The 20556-nt window shown below is 33.5% G+C and overlaps 2 protein-coding genes across 3 annotated transcripts; both read right to left on the minus strand.

Annotated features, from left to right (window-relative positions):
* Positions 1–5902: 5902 nt before the first annotated feature.
* LOC128238235 (baculoviral IAP repeat-containing protein 8-like) lies at positions 5903–9307 on the minus strand. Of its 2 annotated transcripts, none has more exons than XM_052953915.1 (5): positions 9283–9307; positions 7987–8103; positions 7562–7701; positions 7085–7136; positions 5903–6968 (listed from the first exon to the last, which is right to left on the minus strand). In XM_052953915.1, the coding sequence occupies exons 2-5, from the start codon at positions 8096–8098 to the stop codon at positions 6760–6762; spliced, it is 513 nt and encodes a 170-aa protein (XP_052809875.1). In that variant the 5' UTR covers positions 8099–8103; positions 9283–9307; the 3' UTR covers positions 5903–6759. The 2 variants fall into 2 exon arrangements, with proteins under 2 accessions (XP_052809875.1, XP_052809874.1); XM_052953914.1 differs by lacking the exon at positions 9283–9307 and adding an exon at positions 8946–9217.
* A 4841-nt stretch (positions 9308–14148) lies between these two features.
* Positions 14149–20474, minus strand: LOC128238866 (uncharacterized). Its single transcript, XM_052955160.1, has 6 exons — positions 20309–20474; positions 19051–19150; positions 18779–18878; positions 16877–16977; positions 15274–15392; positions 14149–14603 (listed from the first exon to the last, which is right to left on the minus strand). The coding sequence occupies exons 2-6, from the start codon at positions 19130–19132 to the stop codon at positions 14424–14426; spliced, it is 582 nt and encodes a 193-aa protein (XP_052811120.1). The 5' UTR covers positions 19133–19150; positions 20309–20474; the 3' UTR covers positions 14149–14423.
* Between the last annotated feature and the right edge of the window lie 82 nt (positions 20475–20556).

Here is a 20556-nt window from a genome sequence, read left to right on the forward strand (position 1 = left end):
TGATATCCTATAATGCAGGTTGTCAGCCCACACTAGTGCCAATAACTCATTTATGAATGTTAAAGCGTATCTCCATGAATCGACAATGTTATTTATCACTATGAGTTTAAGTTCTTTCACTCACACTTAATTAACGCCCATTGACTTTTTGTTTAAACAAACTTTTATTTTGGTGAATCTGAGGTATCATTGTCACATACTTGGTTATTTGTGAACTTCGTAGATTGCATTATATTATGTAATGTTGGGTACAATGAAATATGCCAGCCTCACAGTCAACCTGTACGTTCAAGTACTAATAAAAATGCATGAAGGTTTCGCAACCCTACCTTTAAATTGACTCAGGTGTACATGCGGATATGCGTTTGTGGACTTGAGGAAAAGGAACCTTCATCTTCAAAAACAATGCCTCCATGACAATCCCTGGGAAAAGGCGTTGCAAAATTTTAAAGGGGGAGGGGGGCGCTTCTTTTAAAACTTTTATCGTAACATGTACGATTTCGTAACATGGAAAGCTAAGATAATTTAATAAATAGATCGCAAGTGCCGCGTAAGGTAAGTGTGTAACCAAACGTTTAAGGGAAGGTAATCAGACAGTTATTAAGGAAGTATCCAAATAAACATAATTATCGTTGGCTTAGTTCTAACAGCAACCTGCGGAATCGGTTCAATTTATAATTTATCAAACGGAGTATATATATATATATATATATATATATATATATATATATATATATATATATATATATATATATATATATATATATACTTTTATACATAATACATAGCCAGGCTCAAAATGGGTTATTTTGTATATTTTGTATGGCTATGTATATCTGTTATAAAACTTTATTTGATAACATAGACTTTCTGTTCTTAAAATATGACCGGGGAAACCTGCTTTTGCAATCTTTACATCAATCGAAACTGATCAATGTGAATACCTTAAACATGATAGCCCACGCGGATATATAATTTTTGAAAACAATGAATAATTTACATTTTACGGGAACAATATTTTTAACAATATATATATATTTTTGAGAAACGATAATTTGGTATCAGTTCAAAACATTGATAATGTTAATTAAGCTAAACAAGTGATTCTTTTATATCTAATCTGTTGAGCAAAATAGAAATTACCTTCTCAAACAATATTTTTAGACAATCATTCAGTATCTAGTTTTATTTATATTTAGTCAATGAATTTACACTTTAACTAATCAAATTGTATACCTGGAATAACTAAGCCTTCCACGGCGAAGAACACATTTAACTGAATAAAAGTTTCAATTAAACATGGCAATGGTGACGTACCAGAAGCAGCTTAGTGTATTAATCACCCCAATTATAGTACATTGCGTGATTTGCCTACACTAGATGCAATGAACAATAAATGTAAAGAGGTAACTTAAAAGTACGATCATTGTTATTTACCACGATTACATCTTACCCACGCACTAAACGACCTACCCGCTAAAATCCTTTAAAAGCAATGCAGTTGAAATCTTCCCTTTATGTACGATAGAGGACGCGGTTATATGGCAATTGAGAAATACAACTTTTAATAAAAATCCATAGAAAATGTGTTGAAAAGCACACTGAACAAAATGATGAAGTTAATTCTAAAATATCTGTTCACAATACCATTCTTATTTTGTTGAGAATAAAGTGTAATATCATATTAAATAAGACTATATAACATTTCACGTCCTTTTTCCTGCTTTATATGTCGATCATTCACCGAAAACTCCCGCAATTAATCGAAATAACCTCGGAAAGTTAATTATTTGATGCGTTTATATGACATGAAGAAGCCCACTGTGGAAAGTTAACCCAACCTCCAGGCTCGATGGCGAGAGGGTATATTTAACCCCCGTGGTTGTTTGCGTTTTGACTTTATACAGTTTGCCAACTATGGTTAAAATCGTCATATATAAGGCAATATTATATATGATTCGGGTGATTGTTGTTCGCGCATATCGGTCCCCGATTTTTTTAAGTAAAAAGTGTTTTTTACTCGCCCGTTATTACTTTCTTTAGTGATGTCTCAACAACTTCAGCTTTAGGTTATATTATCTCAATAATTTAGATTATTTTAAGAAGAGAAAAACGCTTCAAAACTGAATAAAACGCTTTTAATTACGGGGGTTTTCTCCTGTGAGATAACAATAACCAGATTTTATCAACAGCTTAACATTATAATTGTGGGCTGAAATATATTTACCGTTTGTAGTGAAGAACCTTTACGTACAATTTTGATCATTTTTTCATCGAATAGAAGGTCAAATAAAAACGGCTGGTTATTTTTCAGGGTACAAAAATCGCAAACAAACCCAGGACGTTGATGAAAACGCAAAACTACGACAGTACGATGATAATAATGCGATACACTATCGTGTTTTCATCATCGTACTGTCGTGTTTTCACCATCCTAGTTTCGTGATTTCGCGTTTTCATCATCGTACTGTCGCGTTTTTATCATCGTACCGTCGCGTTTTCATCATCGTACTATCGCGTTTTAACCATCGTACTATCGCGTTTTCATCATCGTACTATCGCCTAGACGTAGTAGAATTATCATTCGTAAAAAAAATCAATACTACTACTACTACTACTGCTACTGCTACTACTACTACTACTACTACTACTACTACTACTACAACTACTACTACTACTACTACTACTACTACTACTACTACTACTACTACTACTACTACTACTACTACTATTACTTCTATCACTACTACAACAACTGCTACTACTACTACTACTACTACTACTAATCCTAATAATACTACTTCTACTACTACTACTACTACTACTACTACTACTACTACAACAACAACTACTACTACTACTTCTACTACAACTACTACTTCTACTACTACTTCTACGGCTACTTCTACTACTACTGTTTTTACTACCACTACAACTGTTTCTACTACTACTATTTAACCATCGTTGTTTAAACTTTTAATGAACAGTATTTCAGATTAATTCAAAATGCGTTATAAAAGCTTCAGTTGAAGACATGATCCAATGACTTAAAACAAGCACTGTTCTATGCGCATGCGCACCGGAAGGCGATAGTACCATAATGAAAACACTACAGTACGATGATGAAAACACGACAGTACGATGGTGAAAACGTGATTGTAGATGATGAAAAAACAACAGTACGATGATGAAAACGCGATAGTACGATGATGAAAACACGACAGTACGATGATGAAAACGTGATACTACAATGGTGAAAAAGCGATAGTACGATGATGAAAACACGACAGTACGATGATGAAAAGCGATAGTACGATGATGAAAACGCGACAGTACGATAGTACGATGATGAAAGCGCGAACTCACGATATTACGATGGTGAAAACGCGAAAGTACGATTGTAAAAACTCGATAGTTTATTGCATTATCATCATCGTACTGCCGTATTTTCGCGTTTTCGTTATCGCACTGTCGCGTTTTCATCATCGTACTGTCGCGTTTTCACCATTGTAGTTTCGTGATTTCGCGTTTTTGTCATCGTACTATCAAGTATCTCGTTTCTGATCAATACATTCATTGTCGATGGCCCTAACGGCATTCCGTATATTTGTGGTATTTTAGATGCCGTTTAAGTTTAAAACTGTTTGACAATTTGTCTTAAAAAGGCAGTAAACGCACATTCAATGAGACCTTACTTGTCTAGTTGATAGTGTTCAGTGTCACTGATCAAAACGGTCTTTCTTTTCGATTGATTACTCATGGTATTTGGATAGAGATACACATTTGAGCATATACAATATAAATATAAACTATTTTGCAGTTTATTCACAGCATGTTTTTAACAAAGTTTACTTTGATTCACTCATTTAATTCTCTGTTGTATCTTATGCATGAATGGCACAACATAAAACAATGTATTCAACTTATTGAATACAAAAAACTCGAACAAAAACTGTACTATATCAACAACAAAATTGAAACCAGGCAGTTTCTCAGTTTCTCAGTTTTACAATAAATGTGAGTCTCAGAAAAAAGAATGTCAAATTCAACGCCTGTTTTTTCTTAAGAGTGACCATATGCTGATTACAGATATGTTACTAATTATCAATTGATAGTTTATATTATAATGAAAACTACATGGTCAACCCCAGTTACAAAATCAATATTTTAATTTAATCAGTTAATATTGTCTATACCAGGACAAACATATATGTAGGCATCGTTTAAAGCTCCATGCCATCATGCTACATCATCAATGAAGTTTCATATGATTTTAATGTTCATTATAATGCAGTACGATTACAGTATGTCTAAACATGACTGATTAGTGACTTCTACCTTCTGGCAAATCATTTATTTCTCAAGCAACTCAATTCCGTTTTGTTAATGCACATAAAAAAAACAAAAACAAATGCGCCATTTTATACACTCTGACTACCTGAAAGTATTGAGCATTGTTTTTACTTGAGACTATAAGTATCTATCATGTGTTTCCGGTACGGAAAGAAATATCCGACCCGAGGGCACGCGGGTATAAATTTGTGGAAAAATTGATGAAGAAAACGCACTTTTGTACATTCACCAAAAAGCGCGTGCGACGTTGGGTGACGTCATAAAACGCAGTAATTTTGAATCACCTTTGACGTCAATTATTTCCTCTAAAATTCGCGCTTTTACGGTTATTTATTTTTAATTTTAAATAAAGATATTGCGTACTTATATATTTGATTGCGCTTTATTGAAATGGTTAATCTACTTTTCAAAAACCATACAATAAAATAAGAAGTGGCGCTTTAATGGGCGGGACTCATCTTACATAGGGGATGTAAGACGAGTTTTTCAAGCACTTGTCACATGACCGGAAACACACGTCCGGTATGCAAGAAAATACTTTCTAACATCAGCTAAGTTAAACCTTTGAAAACGGGCTTCCATGTTTTAATTCATACAACAACTAAGTTGTTTATAACTACTTGAATGCTCAACCCGCACTAACAGACATAGGATGCCTCACTGTCGGTCGGGTTGGTGGTGGGAACCAACAGCATGTTTTTAACGATTTAACTTATAGAAACTTCAACTGAACCAAGGACCATATCCGCTCAACATCTGTTTTGGGGAACCAGAATTGGAGAAAAGTAAAGCTTTTGTTTCCTTTTTTACTTTATTCATAAAAGAATGTTTTATCGAAAACTTATATATAGTCTTCAGCAATCGCCATATCAAAACCAGATTATAACCAGATTTCAATTATTTATGTCTTTGATTTAAGTTAGAAATAACGAATAAAATAAGAAAAACTACCGGGACAAGCTTAAATGCTACCAAGTGTTAAGTCTAATATAATTTTCAACAGTCCGTTAGGAGAAAGAGTGATCTATATCTACTTCAATCAAATATCAAACGTTATTTCAGTTCATGGACGAATAATTTGTGAAACTGAAGATCGTTTAAAAATAAAGTTGTTAGGAATAATGACTTTAACATAATATTTTTAATTGAGTCATTAAAATTCCTGGGACATTACTCAAAGTCATAAATGAACCCAAAGATATATAACCGAACCCATATTTTGCAAAAGCGTTTACAAAAGTTGCGTCCCCTGTTTATTTTGAAAAATAAATGATTCAATACTAAAACTTATTAGATGATGATACTTAGCAACCCGGCAAATGTAAGACGCGGGGATAAAGACGTTGTGCACGAATTCTTCGCTGAACATAAAGAATGCCGTATATGGCGGCCATGTTTACGTCACAGTTACGAGACATCTTGGCACGCGTAGAGATGCGTACAAAATACGATGTTTTAAGTACGACAATTTCATTTTAATGTGTTTAACAGAAAATCTTGAAGTTGAGTTACTCTAGTACGTAACCGGTACGTACTAACAACAGTTAAAAGAGAGGCCCCAGAAGTTTGACTAATAGTACAGGGAAAATATAATAATCAACTAATAGTTTAAAAACCCGAAAATAAAAGTGTAAGTGGTCAGAAAAAATTGCTGTTTGATGCTTTCGTTTTGTTTATTGCTTTTTTATATAAGTATCCGTGATTTCATTGAAAACTCACTCACTCACTCACACGCTCACTCACTCACACGCTCGCTCACTCACTCACTCACTCACTCACTCACTCACTCACTCACTCGCTCACTCACTCACTCACTCACTCACCGAAATCACTCACTCACCCACCCAAATCACTAACATTAGCCATCCATCATTAGGATGAAGAAAATTATTAGTGCATTTTATATTTTAAAATCGATATTATTTCTTGTTTATTTTTTATTGGTTAATCATTTTATCATTTTTGCATTAATTACGTTATTGAAAAACACCATAGTGACGCTACATTTGTGATTTGATGTATGAAATGGAGGTAATTAAACACATATCATTATTTAGCACCTTTATTAATTCGCATTTTATTAACAAAACCTAATGCCTTTATGAAAGAAGCTGCCCGTTAAAGCCACAAAAAACCTTTAAACATTTTGTTTTAAATTTCAAAGAAATATCACTTATAGCATATTGTTGTTATTTTTAAAGAAGACTTTCCTTCAAAGTCATTTTCATGCTATATTTAACAATCAAAATGTTACATTTTCTTTGTTTCATATATGAACATATATGTTATATACTTTTTCATCCAAATATCATTTTGGATCCAACAATATACAGATGTTCGTTCTGTCTCCAATCAAACGAATTCAGCAATTCAGATGTTAGCAGCATTTACTCCCTGGCTCCTAGATCATCCCAAGAAGGTCTTGACCGTCTCCACAACTTGTCTGTTACACACGGGGCAGATGGTTAGGTTTTGCTCACACTGGACGCAGGTTGCAAGGTGGCTACATGGAATCAACAGGATAAGTGCTTGTCTTTCCCGACAAACCTTGCATGTAGTTCTCGCCCTCAGTTGTGTATTCTGCTCCTCTAGGCGAGAAAGCTCGTCCATTTCGTCTGCAAATAATAAATCCAAATTACAATTTAAGACGCAAGATACACTGTGAACTGTGACAAAGTCTAACTCAACAGTTATTGATTTCGATAAAGAAACGAAAATATATTGTCCTTACCTGATTCACCATTCGTCGAATTTGTCGCACCATTTTCGTCCGTTTCTTTTTGCTGAATAAAATAAAGTAAAGCTGTAATATTAAGAAATTCGAAAACAGATCAATATTTTTAAAATGGTTGTATGAGCCTCAGTGTTTGTTGTTGATCAAATACCGCTTAACCCGATGCTTGCCGATGTTGACAGTGTCGTATCAACCATGGTTAAACACTCAAACTAAAACCTGATTCAAACTTGGACGTCTCAAGATTAATATTTTCTCCTGAACCTAATTTCAAAATGAGAGTAAATTTCGGACGAGCGATCCTTCAGAAGTACACATTCCACTTTGTATTAAAATAACATTCAGCTATTCATACTTCCAACACTTTCAATTAGCCATTATTTGACCTACCAAAGCAGAATGTAGCTTGTTTGAAATATAAACCCTGAATATTGTCAGACAAAGCAATATTCATTCTGTTTCCAAAAATCTAACCTGAGTATTGTCACACATCTGGATCAAGAAGTGACACGTGGTCGGGCCGTGCTTGCTGTGCTCGATCAATGGGTCATCTTCAGGCTTCATGTATCGTAGCCCGAGACCACAGGCAAAACATCTAACAACGTCGTGGTACCCTGGAAAGTTGTACGAAAATGTTGACTTAAAGTTTACTTACATCAGCATAATTACTTTACAAAATGTAGCATATTTGTTTACAACAACGATTTAAATACGTATATTTTATTATATATATATATATATATAGTTTTTCGTAGTTCGTATCTTCACTCATATATATATATATATACATATATATATATATATATATATATATATATATATATATATATATATATATATATATATATATATATATATATATATATATATATATATATATATATCAAATAATCTTAAACCTGTAGCATAAAATCCAGCGTTTGCCAGCTTCTGTGGGTCTGTCGCAAACGTCCAGTCTTCAAAACTCTTTAAACGTCCCTCTAGTTTTTCGTAGTTCGTATCTTCACTCATTTAGTCTGGCACCATGAAGTAAAATAAAACAAATTATGTTTCTGTTATATTTGGCAAATAGTTTTAGTCATATGAGGCAAAACGCACGTAGTTCTATACTTTTGTAAATAATATTTATGACTGAATTTACAATCAAGGTGGCCTTTTATATAAGCTGTGGAATTACACAAGACTGATGCAACAGTCATTGCACATTACCTGAAAATAGTTACACGCTGTACAAACAATACTATTATACTACTTTCTTAAGGATATGTGGTTTTCAAATGAACTACAAAATAACTTTTTCAAACCTGACTCTGCATAACTGTCTATGTGCTAATATGCATTTGAGTTCTAAATATAGTTTCGGGGAAACCCGGTTTCGGATACTTTGTAACATTGTTAGAAGTAGTTCTATGATATCCTACTCGAACATTTACGAAATTCAAAAGATTGGATCATTAAACTAAACCAGTTCAGTATCAAATTAAATAAAAGAATAAGCCAGGAAGTTTGGTAACTATTCAATACGTTGATGAAATAAATTAAACAAAGAAAAATAATATGTTAGTATGTTTTGCAATATTTAACATACGTTTCATAAACGTGAAAACCTTTTACTGTGGTAGCCCACGCGGATATATACTAAGTTTTAAAGATTTAATAATTTACTTTTATATACATATATATGTATATGTATATATATGTAAAATTTCAAATCGTTGAAGAAGTTAATTAGATAAAGAAAAAAATAAGAAAAAACAGAATGTACGTTATCAAACAATATTTTTAAAAGTTTATTATACAGTTCATACCATTCATATTAAGCCAATGAATTAAAACTTTAAGAAATCAAATTGCTTACCTAGAATAAGCAAGCTTTCCACGGCAAAGAACACATTTAACTGAATACGAATTTCAATAAAGCATGGTAATGGTGACGTACCGGAAGCAGCTTTGTTTAGTAAATACCCCTATTCTATAATACAATATATTTCCGTATTGGGACGCACGCGCGATCAAAAATCCCGTATTTGTTCCGTCCCATGTTAATAATCATTATCATTATCTTTATTATAATAATACCTAAGATTATTATTATTATTATTATTATTATTATTAGCGGCTCTTCAAATACGACTTTCCAAGCTGTGTACTCGTAGAAAGATATATCCATATTATACAGAACAATGTTAAATAACCTTTATCCGAGTGCCCACAATAGTTGCAATTAACAAAACTGTTTGGGAGAAACTCCAAAGTGCGACCTGTGTTATTTAACACGATTTTGATCTTACCCACGCACTGAACGACCTCCACTGAAAGCCTTTAAGTACAATGCAGAGGTAAACTTCCCTATATTTACCATAGATGACGTGTTTATATGGCGATTGAAATTTTAAACTTTTAATAAAATGCCAACGAAAAGTGTTTTAAACGAACACTGAACAAAATGATGAACCTAATACTACAATATCTGTATACACTGCTACTCTTATTCTGTCGAGAACAAAGTTTAATTTTATATTAAATGAGACTATATGGACAATTTCCTTCCTCCTTTTCTGGTTTATTTGTCAATCGTATACTGAAAACTCCCGAGAAACATAGAAATACCCTCGAGGAGGCAAACTATTTTTGTTGCGTTTATATGTCATGATGAACCCACGGAAAAATACCAACCTCAAGGCTCGAGAACACGATGGTAAATCCCCCCCTGTTCGTGTTGTTTTTCGTTTATGTGCACATATTTGACCCACGAGGGTATATCTCGTCATATAAATGTGACTTGTAGATATGATTCTGGTGCTTTTGTTCGGTCCCCGCGTTTTGTTGCAGCAAAACATCTTCCTTTACTATCCCATGATTATTTTTTTTTCAGTGGTGTCTCAACTACTAAAGCTTAATTTAAGTTATATAAGCACAAAACACAAGTTTATATAACAAATGTTAGGACATTGGAAAATTAATAAAATAAACTAAACGATTTTCATCACGGTTTCATTTTTCCTGCGAGAAAGGATTCCGTTTTGCTAATGCACATAAAAAACAAAAAAAAGAAAGGCGCCATTTTATACACTATAACTACCTGAAAGTATTGTTGATACTTGAGACAATACTTTCTAACATAAGTCTTTCAAAACGGGCTTTTGTGTTTTAATTCATACAGCAACTAATTTGTTCATTTCTGCTTGAATGCTCAACGTATACCCCTTCTTACAGACATAGGATGCCTCACTGTGTAGGTCGGGTTGGTGATGGGGACCAACAGCATGTATTTTACTGTAAGTAACTTCAACCGAACCAAGGGATGCGCTTGGGTCTGTGAATAGTCATAGACGCACTCCTCCGTTCGACATCTGTATCGGGGAACCGGAATAGCAGAAAATAAAGCACATGTTTCCTTTGAACTTTATTTCTTGAAAGAAGGTAAATCGAAATTGATATTTAATCTTCAGCAAACGTCATATCAAGACCAGATCATATCCAGATTTCATAACATATTTTCTTTGATTTAATTTAAGAAACTACTATGAACACAATAGAAACTACAGGGACATGCTTAACCTCTAAGGAGCGCTTAAGTCTGCACTATGAGTTGAAACTATTATTCTTAACAGTCAGTTAGGAGAAAGAGTGATCTTCATCTACTTGAATTAAATTTCTAACGTTATTGTCGTTCCGGGAAGAATCATTTGTGTAACTGAGGATCATTTAAAATTTATTAGGAATAATTACTTTAACATAATATTTGTAATTGAGTCATTAAAAATCCTGCTATTCAATTACATGAGCATTACATACATATCTTCTCAGGTGTTTTAACTTATATTCAAAAATATATTGATACAGCAGACAGAGCAGGATTTCGTTAACTACATGATCATTGTCAATTATTCTTCAAGAGTGTCGATGTACACAAGTCATCATTTGATAAACAAATGCAAATTATGAATAATGTACACGGTTTTCGAATACATCATAAAATTATCTGATCTTTTTCTGTATTTCGATTTTTGGCATATTGTGGGGACATAACTCAAAGTCATGAATGGAAGAACAAATAGCATTTAATCATGACAAATATGAGACCCACAAACAAAAATGGAGAGTACTTGATATCGTATATGATTAATTTAAAAAAAAATGACATGAGTAGCCACAACAATATTAACAAAAAGAACCTTTTATAAAAAAACAAAACTAATTTTCATGAAAAAAGAGACATCACTCTGTAGGTGTGTTCATCCGTGCTAATGAGTTTTGTGTGGGCGTTTGTGTGTGTGTGAGAGAGCGTGTTTTCGTACGTGTGTACGTGTGTGTGTTTTTTTTGTAAATTGTATTGAGCATTGAATGTTTTTTTTTTTTTCAAAATATCATTTCCGTTGCCTTTTATGTTCACATACTAATAGTATGTAGAAAATTAATGAGAAAAAAGTCATGAATGAACCCAAAGATATATAACCGAACCCATACTTTGCATTATCATATAAAACAGTTGTGTCCCCTGTTCATTTTGAAAAATAAATGATTCAATTTTAAGATTTATTAAGTGAGGCTACTTAGTAACCTGGCCAATGTAAGACTCGGGGATAAAGACGTTATGCACGAATTATCCACTGCCCATTAAGGGTGCCGTATATGGCGGCCATGCTTACGAACATTTTACAGTTACGAGACATATTGACGCGCGTAGAAATACGTACAAAAGACGATTTGTAAGTGCAACAAATTTATTGTAATGTGTTTAAGAGAAAATCCCGATGTTGAGATACTCTAGTACGATAACGGTACTAACAACAGATAAAAGAGAGGCACCAGACAGTTGATGTATTAGTACAGAGAAAATATAATAAAATATAACAATCAACTGAAAGTTTATAAAACAGAGAAAAGTATAAGTGGTCAGGTATAATTGCTAAAAGTATTTAATGCTATCGTTTTTTAAGGTTAATAACCGTGATTTCATTTTAAACTCACTCGCTCGCTCCCTCCCTCACTCACTCACTCACTCACTCACTCACTCACTCACTCACTCACTCACTCACTCACTCACTCACTCACTCACTCACTCACTCACTCACTCACTCACTCACTCACTCACTCACTCACTCACTCACTCACTCACTCACTCACTCACTCCTTTTCGTTATTCTCCTCCTTTTTATTCTCATCCTAACCAGCATCATGATCATCAGCCTCAATATCATTTTAAATGTGTTATATTATGATCCGGTTTATGGTAAACAATGGAGTGCACTGTATATCTAAATTGCGAAGCTTCAATCAAGTTAAATGTCACCCTTTTTCACAACTGGAAACAGCTTGCGGTGAGCTTGACATAGTTGACACAATGGAGGCACGGTTTCTGTTTGTCACGCCGTCTGTGCGTGCGCGCATCTGTCTGGTTTTGGCTTGTTCGAGCTGTAATAAGTACATCCAATGGGTGATTTTAAGAAGAAACTGATAAAAGTGCTCACCATGAGACGACGGCTTGTCACGTATAAAATCGATGTCCATAGGTCAATGTTCAAGGTCACTTTTGAACTACAAGGTATGTTTTCAGTTTTATTTATATTTGTATAAGAAGCGAGCTCGGAATTTTTGCATTTCAAAAAAACAACATTGACAAATTTATCATTATCTTTTTATATGAACGTGCTGAACGACATTAGCCTTATTTCTCACTCCTTTTCATATCAATATTTCAAATTATATCTGTAATCGTAATGACTGTTAAAATATTTACCAATAATTTATCAACCATAATAATTTGTTTGTCATTGATGTTTGCTTGTTTGTTATTTTCTATTTTTTAATCTGATTCCGATTTAGTCTATACGTTGACTCTGTGCTAGCATATCGCGGCATCCGTAAGACTGCAAAATGGGGAGGGGGGCAATGCGGACACCAAAAGGGTATATTTTTTAAATTGCATTTCTGTAATCATAAAGTGAATTTCAGTCAATGTTTTACACTATTGTATCCAACGGCTTTCTTTTTAAAATTAAGTCAAATTAAAACGTAACAGGACATTGTTCAATGGAAGATCTCGAGCCTTTTGACACTAATTTGTATTGTCAAATAACTTTCTGTAAAATGCCAACGAAAATTCAACAAGAAATAAAAATCTTTGTTAACTTTTTTCACCTTCTCTTTTGCACCAACACATATAACAAGGAATGCTTCATCTACACTTTCTCAATCGTGCACCTCCGATCTAAATAGATAAGCATGTCTTTTAAACCTAAGCGTTTAATTCTTTACTAAATCTTGTCCATATTGGATATTTCTATGGGTTGATACTATTTGGTTTTAGCACGATTTAAAGACAGCTGAAAGCTTATATGTATTTATTTCTTTTTTTGTTTCCTGGACATAAACCAGTTCTAGTGTAATTTTGAGAGGTCAGAGAAATTACCCCTTGTGTTCTTGGGCAACCAACCTTTTGGGGCGGACACCTCTATCGCAAAACTACTCTCATTTTAGGAAATGTAATTAGATGATGATAGATAGAGAAATATTATTCGACTACAGCAATGTTAACAATATTTATATGAAAAACTACAGAATCAAGTTGTCGAAAGTTTAAACACAATCCCCGTTTTATGGTACAGGGTTAAAGCCAAAGACATAGAGTTTTTTCCCCTTCTTTTTGCACAAAAACATATAGCAAGGAATGTTTCATCTACACTTTCTCAATCGTGCACCTCCGATCTGAATAATTAGGCATGTCTTTACAACTTATGCGTTTATTTTTTTACTAAATCTTGTCGACGTCTCTTCTTGGATATTTCTATGGGTTGATACTCCCTGGTTTTATCTCGATTTGAAGAAAGGTGAAAGTTGATATGAATTTATTTCTTGTTTTTTGTTTTGTTTTCTGTATATAAACTATTGCGCGTGTGATTTTGAGAGGCCAGATAAAGTACCCCATGTGTTCTTGAGCAAACAACCTCTTGGGCGACAGGCAGACACCTCTATCACAAGGCCACTCTCATTTTAGGAAATGTAATTAGACAATGATAGATAGAGAAATATTTTTTCGACTACAGCAATGTTAACAATATAATAATCCCCGTTTTATGGCACAGGGTTAAAGCCAAAGACATAGAACACAAAAACTAACAATCACAAGGTTGAACCAGAAACATGGACCAACATCACAAAATGCCACACACAATGCAGTTTAAAATGTAGGTATGTAAATCAAAACCCTCATATATTAAATTATAAAAACCAAAGTATTGATATACGAAATAAAATGTTCTGGCTTTATTCAACCAGTTTCGTTTAAAATATGACGCAGACATCAACACAAATTACACTTCTGAGAAAGACATTAATGATCATATACTGGAATCGTTTGCTGCTTAGAGTTAGATCGCAACCCTAACACATCGTGTATGATTCTTTCTAGTTGTGTTTTTCGGTATGTATATGACTTGCTTTTGAATATGTGCTCAGCTTTCTTGTCGTTCGGGTACCATCCTGGTGCTGGTCGCGATAGCTGGCAGACTCTCTGTAAAGGAATTAATTCGTCATTTTAAAGGATGTGACCGGGCAACACTAAGACAAGTTTAGTTTTTAATATAATATAGTGTAGATTCACTATAGATGTTTAATGTACTTCTAAATAGTTTAACAAAGCTTTTGGTCGGAGTAACTGTGGGGAAAAACAAAATGTCAAAACCCATACAGATCAGCTCAAACGAGAAGTTGAACAAATGACAACAAATGGATTGAAGTCCGAGTGGTTTTGTGTTCCCGATGCAGATAAATCCTCTCCTGGCAAGACTTTCATCAGCATTTATTTTGAGGAGTTACGATAAAGGTCGTTTACCTTCTAGGGTTACTTTATTCTTATACTTTACATATAATGCTGGCCTCTAAGAGGCTATTGGGAAAAGATAAAAGCTTTGTGCATATAAACTAGTTTAAAACCACACCTTATGAACGCCTTTAACACTAACCGTTGAAAGGCGGTAATCCCATCATGTGTTAGTAAAGCTGACTTGATGTGTTACTTTGTGCCTCTGAATAGGGTTAATATTAAAATGATTTACTGTTGGCCGTGTCCATGTTGTTTTAAGTGTATTATTTATCCTAAGATTTTTATATATTAAAAGTTGAAACATATTCACCTTTATTTTGCAATCAATTAAATATTTTATACGAACTGATAAACTAACCTCTGTTATTGTACCCGTGCCTTTAATAGCCACCAAAGAAGACGCAACAACAAATATGCTGATAAGCGGAGCAAAGGCGATGGTACACCGAAGTTGACCGCAGAGGTGATCAGAATGGTCTTGTACATTTATAATTTATTTATAAAGAGCACATTAATCACTTGTAACAGATATCTGGCACAAAGAATTTTACTTTGTAAACATAAAAGTCGAGCCAAGTTTAATGATTTTCAGGACAAATTTGTCCCAGTGAACGAACTTTAAATAATATTTATTGGAACTGATCACAACTTTCTCAATTTGTATGCTTTTGCTTAACAAGTATGTGTGTTATGAAATAAAACGAATTATTTGATAAAGGTGCAATGATACAATGTCTAAACGTGTGTTGTTAAATAGAGGCGCAAAGAAAATGCAGAGATATCAGTGCGGAAGACTTTAAAGTATCTGATGTACACAGCAGTTTGCCATTGCATCGAGACCGTTATAGATATGTTAAATATTGATACCTGGTGACCATTTATCATTTTAACTTAATGTAAAAGGACATTGTTTGCTGATTGCCATTTTAAGCATGCGAAGCAATTTATAACATGTTTGGTTTTTGATTATCAAGTTTGCCATGAAATAATTATTTGCTCTTTTTCGTTCTTTTAAACTCAGACTCAAAAAGCTAGTAGATATATCCCCAATTGTTTGTAGAAAATGGTAATTGGTTTTAAAGTCTGTGTTTGTTTTCTAATCAACGGTTCTTTTAAAAAAATAAGCGCAACTGGCAATGTTTGTCAACTACTCTGAACGTGTTTCTTGGTATAAAACTTTAGCAACCTCAACACACTTGCTATGACAAATGGTTTCAAGTACATACTAGACCATCATATTTAATTTGATTTTGTAGTTTCGCAGAATATTTAAATATAATTTTGAAAAAGAAAGTGAAATGACCGATACTGCAAACTATTAAGGCCACAGAGCGTATTTGTTATATTGTTATTGGTATAATATTTACAATTTCTTTCTCTAGACTTATTCTCTTTCATTTTAAACCAAAATAGTCTGAAGTCACAAGTTATCAAATATTCACTTAACTTTTACTATGATAACTTTACATAGTAAAAGAGAATTTGAGAAACAAAGGGGCAACACTCGAAAAGTACTAAGGTATGGGCATGACATGTGCGTTTTTTCTCTGGCAATATATGTTCCAGTTTTCATTCGAATATTTCGAATGATTTCGGAGTTATGCCAAGTATGAAAATAATTGCACGACATCGACAATTGCCGATATCATAAAGGTTAAGACACTGTCTCGACGTTTTGGTTTTTAGACCAAATAAGCTTAAAATTAAAGTAAGAACTTCAGAATCTTCAAATAGTACTTCTCATACCGGCATTAGTTGATACGGAATTTACTTTACTAAATGTATTCCAGCTGTGTCCGGTTAGATGAAATAGCGTATCAATCCAGCGCTATTTATAGACACATAATTTATTGAAATGAGTAAAGAAAAGCTAGGCAACAATACACAATGATATGTATGCATATATCTTCCAGGTGACAGAGCTATACAATTACTTCCAACATCATTCCCGAACTACTTACGGATATGAATAATGGTATGATTATGGACCAGACGATTCGGACTAACAGAGGCGGGCGGTTGCCTGTCATCATCTCTATGTCTTGGCTGAAACGGTTTGCACCTGTAAAAGAGATGAAAAGTGTTACATACCTTTCATGAAGAGACAAGCCCAATAACGCGCAAACTTAATCAAACTTAAGAATCTATGCCTTCTGAGTTTTATTGGGACTGTTTATTGACAGCAATGGTAATTGTTTACACCATGATTTCGTTTAACATAAAATCATCTATCACTGCGCCATTTCGGTTACGTCTCTGGTTTGAAAATAGAAAACAATCACTTCATACTTATAACGTTTCGAAAATAACGTGATGGCCAATTGGAGCTTCTTTCATGTTTTTGTTTTACATTATACAGGGTTATGATAGGCGCCATAATAAAAAATACCATAGTATTTTAATAGAGTAGTTGATGGTCGATATATCATATAAATTTAACATATCAAACATTTGCTATGTCTTTAGATTCAACGGTATAAAAGCATTATAACAAATATCATTCTAGTCGGTTTATTTGTAGGGTGGTATCAACTCGATTTTGCTGTGTAGTATATTAACGATGTAAACAAACACAAACATCGGCGATAGATTCAGCCGAATAACGTAGCATTGTTTTTTTATGTTATAAATATACAACAAAGACTTTTGTTGCAAAGCATCAAACTGCGCCATAAATCAGTTTGTAATGTTAACAATTTTGTATGGAAATGGATGACACACGAAAAAGAATTGTTTTGTTTAATATGATTTCATCGGTTTAATAAAACATCAAGTGACTGTTTTCGTCATATGAGGGTTGTACCGATATATCAATAAACGTTTCGCGATATATGTCACGATACGCTACACACTTGTTAGGAGATATTGCGATACATATTCTTGTTTGCAACTTTAAAGTTATTCCATATACGCTGGTAAGACTATATTTTTTATAACAACGACTTTCATAAACATGAAAATACTGTTTGCTTGTTTATCTGTTATCGCATTTAAGACATATGTATTACAATTGCATGTTTATTTTACAGTTGCTGTAACAGTATCATTATTATTTTTTATTCAAGTGGCGAAACAATGCCCAAATTATTTAATGTTTCATGCTATTTTTTCAGTTCAAAATATAAACACATTTTGAACGGAATGATGGTCCATAAATATGCATTTATCTGTTGTCCTGGAATCAAGCCCTGGCTTTAAGTATTTTTAGGTTTAATTTGCAGTATGTCTGTCATCGCCTTTCCTAGGGAAACTTTAAAGTTTAAGCAATGGTTCAAGGTTAAAAAAATCTTCAAATTTTCAAAGGGGATTGACTTAGAGTAGTCTACATATCGTTACGTTCAAAGGAAATACCGGCCAGGCGAAAATGTTGTCTGCTTCGCTTTTCATTTTAAGCAGAAATAATGTCGTCATATTCTGAAAATTAATTCGTTGGGACTAGCTGTCCATTTTTATAGATGTTAAAAGTGTTTTTTATTAAGCGTGCTAAGGAAGGACTACAATAGTTCTATTTTTACAATGTTCTTGCCGTGTTTAAAACATTTCATCATTTAAATTTAACCAAAACGATGGACGATTAACTTAACGACTTTTATACGAATTTCATTTCTTACTAATTCCTTCTATGGACAACCACAAAACTCGTTACATAAAAGCCGCCCCGCTTCAGCGGTGAAGCAAATAAGACCAAAGTATGCCTGTTTAGGTTTGCGCAGTAATGCGAAAGTGTCAAGGGACCATACAATAAGGTGTTTATTATGAAAAGTATTTCATGTCGTATATACCGTACGGTTAATTTTTTTTAGAAAGTTAGACGGGACGTTTAAATGATAGAATAATTGATATTTCCCATCCCCCTCCCTTACCGTATATCCAAGAAATGATGATCGTCTTCAACAGGGCAACGAACACGATGCTGAAGATTGCGATATACCAGTCGGTCAACATAAAGATGTAGTATCCTCCCTGGAAAATTGCCCGTTATGAATTTTATCAACTGTAAAAGCCCCCTGTTCTAGTTTCAGACAAAACTCTACGAGCAAGTCAAGAAGCAAATTAAGATCATTATTGGTACAAACACTTTAGACGGGACGTTTAAATGATAGAATAATTGATATTTTCCACCCCCCTACCTTACCGTATATCCAAGAAATGATGATCGTCTCCAACAGGGCAACGAACACGATGCTGAAGTTTGCGATATACCAGTCGGTCAACATAAAGATGTAGTATCCTCCCTGGAAAATTGCCCGTTATGAATTTTATCAACTGTAAAAGCCCCCTGTTCTAGTTTCAGACAAAACTCTACGAGCAAGTCAAGAAGCAAATTAAGATCATTATTGGTACAAACACTTTATATCAATTTGTTGTAAAAAGGGTTCGTGTTTTCAAAAGGAAACTCTGGTCTAGTATCTTAATGAATTCTCCTTTTTGCAATGATAACATTTTCAGTTATTCAGGTAAAATATTATTAAGTCGGGTTAAAGTACGAGTGTTTCTCAATACAACTGTACAAGTCTGCAATATGACAGTTGTAGTGATTCAACAATGACAACATATTTTTAAATATTAATATTACCACTAAAATATCATATATTGTATCGTAGGAATATCATAGTCTTCATGAACAAACTCATTATCTACGAGACAAAGAGTGGATCAAAGAAAATCTTTTAGCACACATAAATCATTTAATATTTTGGGTTTCAGCTTTTAAATACACGGTTACAATTTTTCTATCAGTTATTAATATTTTCCATAAAATGTATTATTTAGTTAGTAATTACAGGTTTATCACTCTCAATTTATGTGTTTTATATATGTGTATGTATTGATTTGTCATTTTAAATCATGTTGTCAAGAACAACTTTTCAAAAGCGTCTAAGTGAATACCGTTATCATATCTCAACACGATACTATAGCACGATGAATCCCTAGGTGTGTATAAAATATTTTGGATCTAAAACGTTGTCCCCAACCCGAACTTTCACCGCATCAACAAAATAGGTGTGTTTAAACAATTTGCTTTCTCTGATACTTAATGTTAAACATTATCACAACAAGTTCATGTAAAACGTAAGGTAAGAATTGTATATTAATAGCTTAAAAAGTGCTTTCGATTTAATGTAGTTTGAAATTTGACTAAATTTAAAGCATATGATAACGAAAAATCCTACTTCATATTTATGACAGGAAAACTCTTATATATATATCACCTCCGAGCTCCTTTGATAAAAAGGCGAGTAAATCTAATAAAATCAATGAAAAAAGTACATATTCTTGTGTTCAATTTCAACGTCCCAATGCTGTTATGAATTTCATTGAATGGAATCTACAACACATCTTTAAGTAAAAAAGGTCATACACGATAAAACCTCGCAATCTTATATTCTTACTGATGTGCACAGTGGGATGCTGCCGGCAATGTTCAGAACGGTTAGCAAAGCGGTTATGTGGATGCGATATCGGTGGAGCCGCCGAAAATCATAGTCAACGATCGCATTAATCACCACTTCAAACGTCCCAAACTGAAATCAATCTAAGGGGTTAACCACATGTTGTATAACAATGTTTATTCTATTACAAACAATAAATGATTTAATTCGTTCATCAAATTCATCAAATAATTCTGAATAAACCTATA

Source organism: Mya arenaria, chromosome 6 (genome assembly GCF_026914265.1).
Source record: "Mya arenaria isolate MELC-2E11 chromosome 6, ASM2691426v1".
Lineage (NCBI taxonomy): Eukaryota > Metazoa > Mollusca > Bivalvia > Myida > Myidae > Mya > Mya arenaria.

Bases quoted from the DNA above. Each gene is read 5' to 3' on its own strand.
- LOC128238235 (XM_052953915.1), bottom strand. From the start codon at position 8,098: ATGAGTGAAGATACGAACTACGAAAAACTAGAGGGACGTTTAAAGAGT. The intron at 7,137-7,561 runs GTTAGATTTTTG...TATTTTATTCAG, and splicing joins AGATGTGTGACAATACTCAG to CAAAAAGAAACGGACGAAAA. The intron at 6,969-7,084 runs GTAAGGACAATA...TATTATTTGCAG, and splicing joins TTCGACGAATGGTGAATCAG to ACGAAATGGACGAGCTTTCT.
- LOC128238866 (XM_052955160.1), bottom strand. From the start codon at position 19,132: ATGTTGACCGACTGGTATATCGCAAACTTCAGCATCGTGTTCGTTGCC. The intron at 16,978-18,778 runs GTAAGGGAGGGG...TCTCTTTTACAG, and splicing joins CATCATTTCTTGGATATACG to GTGCAAACCGTTTCAGCCAA. The intron at 15,393-16,876 runs GTAAGTAGTTCG...TAAATGTACAAG, and splicing joins TCATACCATTATTCATATCC to ACCATTCTGATCACCTCTGC.